At 35.8% G+C, this 14,744-nt stretch overlaps 1 protein-coding gene across 1 annotated transcript in view; it reads left to right on the forward strand.

Annotated features, from left to right (window-relative positions):
* Window positions 1-873: 873 nt before the first annotated feature.
* Window positions 874-14,744, forward strand: part of LOC147076037 (cell cycle checkpoint protein RAD1-like) — a 57,684-nt gene continuing 43,813 nt past the window's right edge. The window contains exons 1-4 of the mRNA XM_085941741.1: window positions 874-1,008; window positions 4,279-4,520; window positions 6,027-6,261; window positions 11,828-11,991. Of these exons, the coding sequence (XP_085797867.1) occupies window positions 895-1,008; window positions 4,279-4,520; window positions 6,027-6,261; window positions 11,828-11,974 (738 nt within the window). The 5' untranslated portion in view covers window positions 874-894 and the 3' untranslated portion in view covers window positions 11,975-11,991. The remainder of the gene's footprint in view (window positions 1,009-4,278; window positions 4,521-6,026; window positions 6,262-11,827; window positions 11,992-14,744) is intronic.

Genomic DNA, 14,744 nt, shown 5'->3' on the forward strand with positions numbered 1-14,744 from the left:
GTCAATTGAAACACCTCGACGCAATTTCCCGGATGGACAATGCGTGCGCTGTCAGAAATACAATCACCTGACACGCGACCGCCCAGCCCTATCAAGACGTCAAACCCAGATGGAAAACCAGCCCACACTGCCAAGTCTCAACCCAGACTAAATAAAACCACTTGGAATCGAATCACCCAGACTCCAAACAAGCCAGACACACCTGAACCATCAGAGGACATCAGCCAGATTCAACATCAGTCGACCATCGCCGTTGATCTGGCTAACAAGAAAATGAAGATCTTCCTCGAAGAGCTGCTCGCCCAAGCCAAAGAGACCCTCCAAAAAACCGAAGAGATCTACATGCGGATCACTCTGCGAGAAATCGCCGCCGAATCGGGACCGAAACCCTCCCCTGCCAACTGCCAAGAAGCAGAGTTTTGAGCCGTGATACTCAAAACTCTTCCAGGCTATGGCGGGTGCCAGGAAGTGAAGACAACGGACTGAAGAGGAAGCGAGCCGGCCGGAAGTTGACGGACGCGTGCGTAAAGTTTGATCTACTTTTTTATACCACTCCAGACCACACCCCTGAGATCTCCAACCCGGCCTCGCTCAGTCGCGAAGCCACCAAGGCCGGGCCTCACAGACAAAATCATGCTTACCTACAGACAGCTACTCCATATAACGGGAATAGGCCACAAAGCTCGCCTAGGAGTCCCAAATCTGTAAGCACATTACCCCAAGTAAGTCGCCTCCAGTATTTCGCGGGTGCTTGGGAAGTGCGTGGAGCAGAGCGTTACGCAGATCCAGTACGGTACCATAACGAATTCTATATATTATGCAATTGATGATTTGCTTCAGAATTAAATAAAACACTGATAATAATAATGGACAATTAATTTATAAAACATCAAGATGGTGTTTGATACGCAAGATGAATTTCTGGGAGGTTCTGAATACATTTTTACTGCGCTTCTCAACAATGTGAAGATGCTCTGCTCTGTTCTGAAGGTCATCAATTTTCAAGAGGTCAGTAAATATTCAATATTATATTACAGTCGAACTTGGTTATTACGAGAAAGATGGGACTGACTGAATTTGCTCATTGTAAGCGTTACTCATTATATCAGAGAATAGTTATTTTTAAATGAGGGGTCACATTACACAAAAAGTAAAAAAAAGTCGAAAATAAAAAATCCCCGAAACAAGCATGGCATTCATAAACTACAAAAGAAGTTTATTGCACCTACTGACTTCACAAACCTGGGATTTTTTTACTTATTTCAACATTTTTGTCAGCGAAAACACCATTTAGGTAGCTAATTAGACACTAATCTAATGTCATAAACGTAATGCGATCCCGGCAGCACCTTGTCAGTTTATATTTTATTGCTTAGGGTCGAAATGTTTTTAAACGATTGACACATTAACAGTTTGAAGAAAATTTTTGACGATATTTTAGCTCGGTATAAGCTCCGATAAATTGCTCATTATAACAGTGAACCAAAATGTCAACATAGTTTCCTCATTACACCCGAGATCTTGCGATGTCCGAGATCGTAATAACCGAGTTCGACTGTATATTAAATGGGCAGTTTTCATGTGTGTATTGATCAGGATTCAAACATTAAACTGCTTTGTATGAAAGGATATAGGTTACTTAGGCATTTTAGCTACCTTGGAGTATATCCTATGGACCATGTATTATAAGTGTCATTACTATTTTCATAAAAACAGGTTGGACTAATTAATGGGTATAAATTATTGTTCCTCGTAGAAAAAGTTTTAATACAATCTCCAACCTGTGGAGGACCATTTGCTCCGCTTAGGATCTATCATGGCAATTTATTTTTACTGTCCTTTGAACAAAACTTATCAATAATTTGTTCGGGAATAGAAATAAATGATCATTTGTGAATGAAACCTCATCTGCCGAATATTGAATATAAGGGGGGTAGGCTTCTGCGTGTGACTGTAAGTAGGTGCGATTCTCGAGTGTGGAGAAATTTAAATACGTGTTAGAGAATATCATGTTATTTATTTTCAATGCATTAAAGTCATGTCACGTAAATGAAACTGTATATTAGTAATATTTGAAGACATTCGCGTTTTATGGCCGGATTGTCATAAAATAATAAACCGAATCTGGCTTCAAACCGTTTCACATTTCTGTCATATTTAAGTTGAAATTTTACTCAACTTAGTCACCAATGCCCTCGTATCTGTTCAATTTTCAACACTCATTTTAAAGATAAATTTGGTATTTAGTGAAGAATTAGGACTATCATGGAAGGTTGGCCGTTCAGCAAAATGCACTAGAGCCCCGATTTTATTATTATGAACTTAACTATGTAACGTTATACCATTGTGTTGCTTCTCAGTATGACTACCAAATTTAAACACATTATAGTAAACCATATTTTCTACTAAAATAACTAAAAATGTATACCACCAACTTTATTTTTAACACAAAAACAATAAATTTCAGCAACACAAGCTCGCAGTTTTTAAATGAATGTAATCAGTTAAATCTATATTTACTGGCGACGTTTACAAAGAATATAATTCAGCCTTAGAAATTCTACCTTACTCTAACGCATTATGCGGAGCTATAAGCATGCTGAATGCTTACTCACTCGCACTTATGGTTCGTTTTTGTTCAGGCCTTGATTCCAATTTTAGAAGATAAAAAATACTAATAAAATTACATCCATTTTTCATCAGGATCAATTTTAAGTAGGATGTTCATTGCTTTGAAATATGCGGTTATATTTTTAGAAATTTTTCAATTACATCCCATTACAAAAATAAATTTATTTCTCTGATGCCAGAATACTGTTCAGTGGTTTCCAAACTTTTATGTTACTACGCCTCCCTTTAAAAAAAAACTGATCTCGGCGCCTCCCCCCCTTTTGTTTCATTAAATAATACAGACACCTTTTTAATTAGTTAAGAATGTACTAATACAAAAATGAAATAATTACAAGATAAAAAGAACTTTTTATAAACAACGTTTTTAATTTTCTGTTGAATCATATAAACTTGACTTGACTAGCTTAAATGATCAAAAAAATTTGTACTTGATAAAAATAATACTGAAATGTCATTTTGATATGTCATATTGATTTCCATAGTAACACACGTATATATTAATAATTTAGTTGCTAGGACCCCAGACCCCTAGCAACCAATAATAGTGGATTGGATTACGGATTTCTTCCGAAATAACTTTTCATACAAAACAGAATTGACTGAAAATGAATTCAATTCTACTTAAAGATGGCTAAAAGTATTAATAGTATATAAAGCATTGGCATCGTGTTCTGATATATTCAAAAAGTTTCAAATGTCTAGCTAGTCGGGAAGTTAGTAAAAACTCGATTGCAAGATTTGTACTAAATAAACAACCACCGGACAAATAAGAATACGACTTAATAAAACGTAAAAAGATAATTATAAAAATAAACAATGTTTTACTAACTACCTATATTATATGAATTTTTAAATTAATTTGTTTTTCATGCGATGAATGTGCGTGTTCATTAGCACAATCAATTTCAATCGAAATTCATCTTCGTTGACAAATGGATTCTATCGTGGGCCCCACATCCTGAAGCAGGCAGCCAGGCCAGGATCTTTGGCGGGCCCACCTACCTATCGCTGAGGTTAAGGGCAGTGTGGTGCACTAATGTGTACCTAAATTATATACGGGAGTTATCATTTAAGTGTATCATTTTTACTATTAATGAAATAATGTAAAAAGTGCATTAGAAAATTAACCATGAACTCGGTAAATAGATTTTTGTTTGCTTCAATATATCTGGTGCAGAAATCATTTAAAAGTGGAAACATGGCGAACTTATTTTTTCGAAAGCTCCATTTTTTTATGAATACCTTCACTTTGTCTTTTTAATTCAATGAAAGCATTAGTGGTCCTTTCATTGATTTATATTTATAACAAATTTGCCTCAAATTTCAACATTACGATTTGACCCTTTTATTTCATTTTATCACGAAATAGCCAGCGCGCTTCACAATAGTATTGAAGTGAGCTATTATAAAATTAGATTCCATATTTTCAGACAGGTTTGCAAACAACCTTTTATAGGACTGTTTTTTATGTAGTTTATAACTAGCGGCCGTTTTATAAACTATGTATTTGCAAACTGCAAGCCTGTGGCTACATTAATTGTGTTAAACTTTTCGCGCCTCCCGTTGCTACCCTCCGCGCTTCCCAGCTTGGAAATCGCTGGTTTATGCCATTAACACTACAATAATTATTTTTTTAATCCTCTACAGTGGGCCACGTTCTGTGCTTCGCAACAAGGCCTCAAGTTCACGGTCGAGCAGAGCAAGTGCGTGCAGGCCTCCGCGTACATCTCTGTGGCCAACTTCAGCCAGTACCGAGTGCCCGAGAAGTACAATGTGGACTTCAAAGTCAACGTGACAGTGCTAACGGAATGTCCCAACATCTTCGGATCGTCCGAGGACTGCAGTCTCAAGATGTACTACAAGGGCAACAGGGAACCTCTCTTCCTTTTGTAAGTCTTCTTCACCGATTCTTTGGCATATGATTTAACTAAGAAAGATTTCAATTTATTTACATGTGTGAACATATATCAAGATAGAAGTTTTAAACGTTCGACATTATATGAAACAATATACTTAACTGAAAATAAGTTATCTTACATTGGTGCAATTAGTGAGGTTATACGGAAAGTATACAATCCAAAATTTGGGCAAAAATGAATCATGTTTGGCGATATTTTTGATTGGACTCTATTATTTGAGGAAGCTGTAGTTTTGTGGAGAATAGAGAACACAGGGATGTATTCTAGGCACTAATATTTTCATGATTGACTGCTGGGTTACAGGAGCGCTCCCGGTGGATACCGAATCACGCACTCGTACTCTTGTTTTGATTTTTGTTATGTTTATCGCTTTCGCGGCGAGTCACCCTGCACTTGTTTCTGCCAATTGTTAATGAGTTTATCTTCTTCTTCGTGTCGGGTCTTCACTAGCTACAATGTGTCGCTCCAGAAGTTACCAAAGGCAACACCATTTTCTTCGGCTTGTAGGATCTCGTCGAAGTTGTAGCTTACAGGGCAAGCCTTGCATGAAAATAGGTGCTCCACGCTTTGCATTTCACCTCACTCGCTGGTTTGATCATCAAAGAACCCCCATTTCACCATGTCTCGGGTGCGCCTTACCATGGTTCTCAGTCTGTTCTGAGACTGGCTCCAGGTGGAATATGATGCTCTTCTGGCTTTACCCAATTTTCGAGGCCGTCAGATGCTAGGTTCGCCTCCCATGCGGATAGTCTATCATCTACGGGTGGGACCATGGCCCCCATAAGGGGGGGACTGACAGGGCTCTAGTCTGGGGGCCCGGGCTTCGGGAGGGCCCGGCCTGGTGGATTGATCAAATAAGTGAGATAAATATACATTATAAATTAGAGTTAATAGTTTTAAAAAAAAGTCGCCATTATCGTTCATGGACATTAACATTTTAATTTATATAATTGTGTGATTTAATTTTTAATAGTGTGTGTCGATACTCGACAACTTCATGATTAAAGTAGATGTAATAAAAATCGCTAATAATACACTGTAAAAGTACCTTTAATTTGACCTAAAACACAATTTGAAAAATGTTAATATAGTGCGTGACACTGCTTTTAAGAGGGTAGGGGTGCCGCCAAAGATCCTAGCCTGAGGGCCCGCTTTAGGATGTGGGGGCCATGGGTGGGACAGTCAATGGTGTAGATGTCGCCATAAAGTTTTTTCTGGAAAAAACATGCAATGAGTTTATGATTGAAAACTGTAAACGCGGCAGCGGTTGAATTGTAACTAAACAATTATTGGTGATGTGTCTTTTGACATTAACAATTGGAGGGGTATATGGTCGGGAATGTTTGGTAAAAGTTTTATGAGAATATTGGCGCAAACAATGTTTATTTAAAATTTTGCATAAATAGTCGAAAGTCCCTTTTCAAAAAAAAGAATATAAATGCCAATCTACATGCTAAGTAAATCTTGTTTGTTTAGGTTGGAACCTCTGACCGGTGACGATGTGGTGACAGACTGTGAAATAAAAACGCAAGAAGCGAATGAGTTGATGTACTTCAAAGGGGACGAGGACGTGTCAGAGCAAGCCACTCAGCTGGTGAAAGGACCACAGCTGCTGGTCGTGCTCAGCGACCTGGAGAAGTCTTCCGAGGTCATCCAGATGCGAATATCTTCTGACTATCTGCATTTCACCTTTACCACAGTTGAGCCTCAGGTAAGAGATATTTTAATTCATCTAATTCAGGAATCGGGGAATGAGGTAAAAATTTGATTGCCCAAAACAATGCAAATTGACGTCTACTATATAGGTATTGGAAATATGTATCTGTCCAACTTTTAAAGTTGTACGTGTCATGTGAAAATGACTGAGATGCTGCTGCCTTTTGCAAATAACCTACCTACCTCTGTATACAACAGAGGCGGGCAAACTTTTTGGATGGAGGGCCAAATTCAAGAATTCAAAATGAGCGGCGAGCCGCAAGTAAAATACGATTTTTAGATACACACTATTTATTATCACGAAAAATAAACATTACAAAAAATTAATGAGATGAATGAAACTGTTGTACATTTTTTAACATTTAGTTGATATTCTCAAAACTGCTTGTAAATGAGCATCGGAGATATTTGATCGTAAAGAATTTTTATTGAGGTTCATGATCTAAAATGTTTGTTCACATATATAGGTAGATCCAAAAATAACGAACATTTTTCCTGCATAATCTTTAAGTTGGCCGAATTTGTCTGAATTAAGGGCATTCCAAAATTTGGAGATTTCTTCACGACGATGCGATTCTCTTAAATCAGTGTCACACTGCAGATCAATAAAAAGGAAAATGGATTGCGTACTATTGCTAAACTTGTCTCAATTTTTCGGAAGTCACCAAATCTTTGTGTCGTCATTCAGAGCTTTAATAATTTTACCATATTCTTTAAATTTATATTCTGGTATATTCAGAAACTTCAAAGTAGGAAAGTGGTCCACGTTATTATTCGATATTTGTCGAAGGAATAACTTGAGTTTTAATTGAAATCCATTCAAACTTTTTACCATATCATGTGCATATATTTTTTTCCTTGCAACGTGGAGTTAAAAGTATTTAAATGTGTCACGATGTTCAACGAAGAAAATAGTGGTTACATAGTATGAGACGAGACGCAAGGAAGACGTACTGAGATAATACATTTACGAAACAACAAATTCTTCAAATTTTAATTTATTGTCAATATTTTTTAAAAAATATATAAAAAAGTTATTCGTAATCAGAAGTACAATTAATGATGGCGGGCTGCAAAAAAATACCCGGCGGGCCGCAGTTTGCCCCCCCTGGTGTACAATATCTTTTCCCTTTGAAAACAAAGAACAGAAATCGCTAGATCTCGAAGACAGCATCCGAGTTGCAACACATAAAAACCAAAAACTATAGATACATATTAATATTACTGTATCAATGTAGTTTTTATCAGACACTATTCTTCAAAAGCCTGGAGTGAGATGTTTCTGGAGTTTATAATATCTAGTTTTGTGAAAAATTGATGACGCCCTACAGAATATATTAGTATTAACATTGATGATAATTTTGTCTCGTTTCCTTGATATCGGACACATTGCACAGTTTTTTCTGCGAGGTTGGCGAAGTCGTCAACCTTCTTTATAAGTTCTCTCACCTCCAGGTCATCATGAGGGCCCTCGATGGCTTCCCAGGTTTGTAATTGTACTTCGATCTACTTCAGTGGCGAAGGGTGGAGGTAGGCTGTTAAAATCTGACATAAATAGTGCACACTAAATTTTGTCAGTCATATGTATGTTTTCATTACCACAAATTGCAAATAGTGTTGGTCTTAGACTATATATACATCTAGACGCCACCCGTTGCATTGCTAAATGAAGCCGCGTGCCTTGCGTTTGGTTTGTGGGCGAGCGAACGCATTCGTCTACAATGTTCGAGACCATAGACCATTTCGCTAGTGCTCGCCCAAAGTGCTCGCACTAGACGCTCAGAATAAAATATAATTTTCTTTTTTTTACGTTATATAGTATTTTTAAGCGGTCAAAATGCAACCATTAGATGAAGATATCCATAATTTAAGTTATTTTAAAGAAACACTAGGTCACTGATATTAAAATGTATAATAATATACAAATAAATTATCACGAACATGTATCAACTTACCTATGAAACGTAATACCATCTTCTTGCTTATCAGTACGGCTACCACATTTTAAGACAACACACAGAACCATCTTTTCTACTTAACAAAAAATAACAATTTTAGCAACACGAGCTCGCAGGTTATCGACGCTATGTGATGCGTTTCGCCCCGATTTGCCGGCGATACTTTTGGAAACTAGCTCACACATATGTAGACCTTTTATCTTCCTCTAGCGCGTTTCGCAGAGATTGTAAGGGTGCCGAATACGGCTCAATTTACCGAGAGTACACCGCAGTGAAACGTCAGATTTTTTTACTCAATACTTGAAAGCATCTAAGCGACACTTTTTGAGCATAGACAATCATCGGAAAAATTGCTATTATATGGTTTAAACGCTATTATAAGCATAGACAATAAGAACAAATATAAAAATCTTTTACAATGAATAAAATTCAAACATTTTCAATTACCTAATAAAATTCGCCATTTTCAAAAATCAGTATAGCATATTAGAGTTCGCCAATGCATTTCATAAAATTTAAATAATTATAAAGTAACCTTTGAGACAAAGACACTCGTGCTTAAACCTTCGTATAAAAACGCTCTAAATAGGTAGGTAAGTATGCGAAAATAAGGAACATTTTTCAAAATAATGTTATAGATAACAATATTTTTTATATAAAGCGATATTGTTATTATTTCAGATAATTCCGACTCAAATTTAATCAATAAAATAAGAAATACGAGTGAAAATGGCTTGAATTGTTCTTATTTACTCTTTGATTAGTGATTGTTTTTATAAGATAATAATATTTATCCATAGTCAGTATTCCGTATTTATTTTGTATTCATTTAATTAAATGTATAATAAATAAAACAGGCTCCAGTTTATGATATTTAACATTTCGCTTCCACAAACAAATGGCCCGGTCAAATAGCCTCGATAAAACGGCTCACACTGATTGAAATTAAACGTCACTGGTTTTCATTAAAATGCCACTTTTCCTACTTAAAACTTACCTTTCGGCATAATATACATATAATAAATATGCATGAAGCGTGTTATCTTTCATATTAAATATTATACCAAACTAACCTCGTATTTTTTTTAATCTTAATTTTCTCGGTTACGGAATACTGACTATGGATATAAATATTACAATCTTATAAGAACAATCACTAATCAAAGAGTAAATAAAAGCTATTAAAGAAATTATAACAATGTCGTTTAGTTAACACGGCTCAATTTTATATATAAAATATTGTTATCTATAACGTTATTTTGAAAAATGTTCCTTATTTTCGTATACCTACTTACCTATTTAGAGCGTTTTTAAATGAAGGTTTAAGGCTCGCACAAACCAACGCGAATATTCACCAAGTACTCCGTCAAAATATCCCGAAAAAAGCACCCACCATCGGTACGGAAGGTCCGGTCAAAAGAGTCTCAAAAAAAGCCAATGCCGCTGTAATGCTCCCTACTTACGTGTTGTTAATGAACAAACGTAACATTTATTCACGCAGAGGATCAAAAGATACAATGAAAGCCATCAATTTGTCATATATTTGGCTATTTTTTGAGACTCTTTTGACCGGACCTTCCATATCGATGCGGGTGCTTTTTTCGGGTTATTTTAATGTGGTAAATGCGAATGGATGGCAGTGTCGGAGACAAATAATTGTATCAATGATAATATAAAATTATTGATATATTATTTGAATGCTCGATACCAAAACGTCAAACAATCGCAGCGCTCCATATTGAACTTTGTAAGATAATAACTTAATTCCCTTCCGAAATCTGAACGTCGCGTGCTCTTTCCCGTAAGCCAATACGAGCTTGATTGGCGAATATTCGCTGCGAATAGTTCGCTTTGGTGAGTGCACGAATGTCTTAGGTTACTGATACACCCCTGTTACAGGCGGGCTTCTCCCGGTGTAAAATAATCATTTAGTAGCTCAAGTCGAAACGTAACCCTGACCTCTAGAAACGGCTTCATAAAACATCTAATCTGATTCCTTGCTCAACCACGTAAGTATTTTTTTTAATTTAAAAAGTAAAAATGATGATGGATGAAAGAGATAATTTTAAGACTAAATATAAGGATTCAAAAATAATAAATTTTGCCGCGCTTGTCGGCAACGTCCAAATTTCGACGCGCCTGCGCCAGGGTCAGGCTCGTGATTCGCCGAATCAAAGATCACGCGATAAAATTTGGCCAATCACGAGAGTCCTTTTTGCTGGAATGGCGTGGGTACGCGAAGTTTGAAAAATAAAAAAAGTAATTAGTAAGCGTCCCCTTTCCGATAGAATAGGACCTGCGAAACTTATTGTTAAAACAAAATATGTAAACGTTTAAAGAAAATGTAAAATATAAGAAGACCACGTTACGAGCACGAAAGACCGTGTTTTATTTACACTCCAACCGTTTGAATTACTCTTGTTTTTTTTGTGAATCCGGGGTTCGATGGACTCCTGAGCTAGCCGCTGGAACCCCGGGTTCTCATTACTTTATAAATATTTAAAATTTATGAAATGCATTGGGGAACTCTATTATGCTATACTGATTTTTGAAAACGGGGAATTTTATTAATTTAAAATGTTTGAATTTTATACTTACATTGTAAATAATTTTTATATTTTTACTTATTGTCTACGCTTATAATAGCGTTTTCGCCATATAATAGCGGTTTTTTCGATGATTGTCTATGCTCAAAAAATCTTGCTTAGATGCTTTCAAGTATTGAAAAAAGAAATCTGACGTTTATCCAGGGTGTGCGGTCGTAATATAGAGCCCCAAATACTTTCTCACTCGCACTCATGCATCGTTTTTGTTCAGGCCTTGGTGTTGGTTAATTTTTAAAATTCAATTAAACCTGCCTTAGACAAAATACGTAATTCTAAAAATATTCGTCTATTTACAAAATATCTGCCAATAAAATTATACATAATTTTAGATATTTTATAGATTCAAAAATATTTTTTTTTTTAATCTACTTAATGAATTTACAAAAACTAACTATGCATGTACCATCTGTAATATTATGTATTCTTAATTCAATGAAAACAAATAATTACGACTGAAAAAATGTGTATTATTTTTGTCTGATTGTCCATAGCGTATCCAAACTGTTATGGTTTGGTTAATTGAAGAGTGTGAACGAACAACGATGAATAGCACATTTGCAAAATGTTAAGGAATAAATAAAGCAAATAAAATTATTATTTTATTTCAAAGATGTAGTTATTCATACAGGGTACACGGTTGAATAATAATTTATTATAAAAATAATCCTTAATTAAAAAATCAATAAGCAATAATTCCTGTAGGATAATAATGATGAACAGCGTAGCATGTATGTGCCTTATACCGTTTTTCTTGCGAATAAAATTTTTATACGAGAACAACGAAGAACAGCATGTGCCGTACAGCATTGTTCTTGTGCATGATTAATCAACTAAGAATATTAGTCTAAGAAAATAGGTCATGTATTTGTGCCATTCATCATTATTCTACTCTACTTTTGGCGGCTATATCCCTGGAGTTGACTTCTTTCTTAGAAATATCTTGGTACATTATATCTTAGTATGTATCCTAGTCTTTGAGCTTTTTGTTTACTTTCAGGTGGCTATGAAGTGTGACTCTCGAGGAGTGTTGCTGGTGCAGGAGATGATTGAAAAGGAAGGGCAGCATCAGATGTTCATCCAGTACCACATAATCCCACTCGTTCTGGACTGCGATGACGACACAGAGGAAGCAGAAGCGGACTAATGCATCTATTCATACAAGTTTGTGAAATAAATGTGGATTTAATGTCTGACTGACGATATTGTGTCACTGCTTTGGAATTACAAGGTTGTATAGTACCTACCCATGTCATGTTGGTTCAAAAGGTTATGTAAGGATCTTTAGGCGATAAGATTAGTAATATTGCTGATTACAATGATACAAGCTGATTGCATTCCTCTCGGTTGTGTGCGTTGGACTGGCGCTTATTTAAGCAAACTATCTTGTTGATCGTTACGTCTAGCTTTCGAAGAAGTAGATTTGTCTAATGTTTTTTCTTCCTGTCCTGCATTTATGATTATTAGTAAATTTACATCAAACATTCTTGTTTGTCGCCTTGTCCACTTATTTCGTTTTTTTGTCCTCTACGGGCTATGCCCACCATGCACCTCTCCATACCGTGGTGTGTTATCTCAAGTGTCTGGACTTCTTGTTTACTGAGAGTCCATATTATTTTTAATGACTAGATCCTTTCATTTATGTTCATATGATAACGCCAAGAAAAATGGGAGGTCACTAATGAGAATTGGTTCATACAATCTTGTGATATATTCCTTGCAGTGAAACTAGTCTAAAGTTAATGAACACCTTGTGCGCCTAACATGTTTATAATATATGTTTTTGTCATATTTTCTTATGTTATCTATATATATATATTTATGTAAACCAGGGGTTGACAAATGTTTTAATAATTGTGTGTTAAGCTCTAATGAATAATCTGCGTTGTCGTATTTACAGGTTGTTTTACATTCAGAAAGACATACTTTTTTTAAGTTAGTCAAGCCTACCGATTATGTATCATCAATCTCTGTTTTCATTATTATCCGAAAAATGAAGGCATCATCATTATCAGTTTGTAAAAGAAATCGTAATGTATAGAATTTACTTTGTATGGCTGTCTAGGCCGAGCTAAATGCATTCTCGCAATGTAATCGGAAGGTGAGAAAATCGGCGGCTTAAAATAATGTTCTAAAGTTTTTTATTTTTTATTATTGGGGAAATTACAAGTTAAGGAAGTTGCCTCATTTACAACGGCAACATTAGTTAGAACAATAATAATTCTCCTTAAACAATATATTCATTATTTGGTCAAGTCCAAGTCAAGTTGAATGCACAGCGTCTGCCTCTATCTCTATCATTGTGTGCCATTTTTCTACAACTGTTTTATCACTTTATTGTAGGATTTTGCGAAATCGCTCAATGCACTCCCGAGAACCTTGTTCCTATTTTGATAGTTACAACCGTCCGATATCATTACAATTTCTTTGTATTCGTGGGACAATTTTCTTAAATAGTCAATAATTGTAAGATGTGAATTCATTGTGTGACCGTTATATACAAATGTTCCATTTGGGTATTTTCTGGATTTCGGTTAATAAAGAATATCCTTGGATTTCCGACAAGGCTATCGCAGTTCAGCTCCCATTTTATACGACATATACCTCTATTTGAGCAACTTTTTTCAACTCAAGCTATAATTAAAAATGATAATCAGTCATACTTGACGGGTGATAAGAACTTCGGGTTTCTCTTTCGTCAAAGCTCTGGTCTGGGGGGCCAGGCTCAGGGGGGGCATAGCAGATCAACCATATAAGTGAAATAATCACAAATTACAAATTTTCCCTAATGGTTAAAAAAAATTCGCCTGCGGTGCTATATTACTACGCTAATACTAATATTTTTAAATATGTGATTGTGGAGTGTTTGTATTAATTAATACAAAAAATAGCTAAACATACAATGAATACCATTAATTTTATCTCGAACACCATTTGAAAAACACTACCTACTTAAGAGTACCACACTGTCTTTAACCTCAGCGATAGATAGGGGGCCCGCTTCAGCATGTGGGGTCAGCATATTTTTATGTATAGATTGTTTTACCTGTGATGTGCCGCGGAATTCTGGGAATACCTTTGGTGTGCCATGGGTGAGAAAAGGTTGCGGAGCACTGGCGTAGGGCACCCAACATTTCTGAATTGCTTTCCATTCAGCTTATCCAGTAATGTCCTCCTGTCCCCATCAATTCAATTTCATCGGCAATATATTCCTGTCAATTCAACGTGAACGTGCGCCTAATAGATAATTAAATACTTATTGAGTGAAAAAATAAACATGTATTGCTCTTACATAAATGCATCAGAGTAACTGTTCTGAACATGATCATTTCGTGTGTCAATCTTTGGGGAAGCAGTCCTGTCTGTTATTCTCATCAGTACTCTTCTTCGCTTTGGGTATTTTAATCTTCGAAGCGGAGCCTTTTTTATTCACTTGTGATGTTTTCTTCTTGGCTTGAATAATTTTAGTCTGGCTGTATAATGTACAGCCATTATGTCATAATATACAGTCGCACTCGGTTATTAGAATCACGTATATAGCGAGATCTCGGATGTGACGAGGAAATAATCGTTGACATTTTAGTTTATGATTTTCTTCATACATTTATTCACCTTTGTAACGAGCTACTTATCGGGTATACTGAGCTAAAATATCGTCAAAATTTTTCTTAAAACTGTTAATGTGTGATCGTTCAAAAGCATTTCGACCATAAGCAATAAAATCCGACCGGACAGGATGTCACCGGAATCGGATTACGTTTATTACACTAGTTAAGTGTCTAAGTACCTACCTAATTGGTGTTTTCACAGACAATATTGAAAAAGTATACACTCATATGGTTGAAATTGCTTGTAAAAAATCTAAGGTGTGTGAAGTTCGTAGGTACCTACCAGCGTTCATTACAATAAACAACTTC

The sequence above is a fragment of the Rhyacophila brunnea genome, unplaced genomic scaffold (genome assembly GCF_057557595.1).
Source record: "Rhyacophila brunnea isolate RB1 unplaced genomic scaffold, BYU_Rbru_1.0 scaffold_134, whole genome shotgun sequence".
Taxonomy (NCBI): domain Eukaryota; kingdom Metazoa; phylum Arthropoda; class Insecta; order Trichoptera; family Rhyacophilidae; genus Rhyacophila; species Rhyacophila brunnea.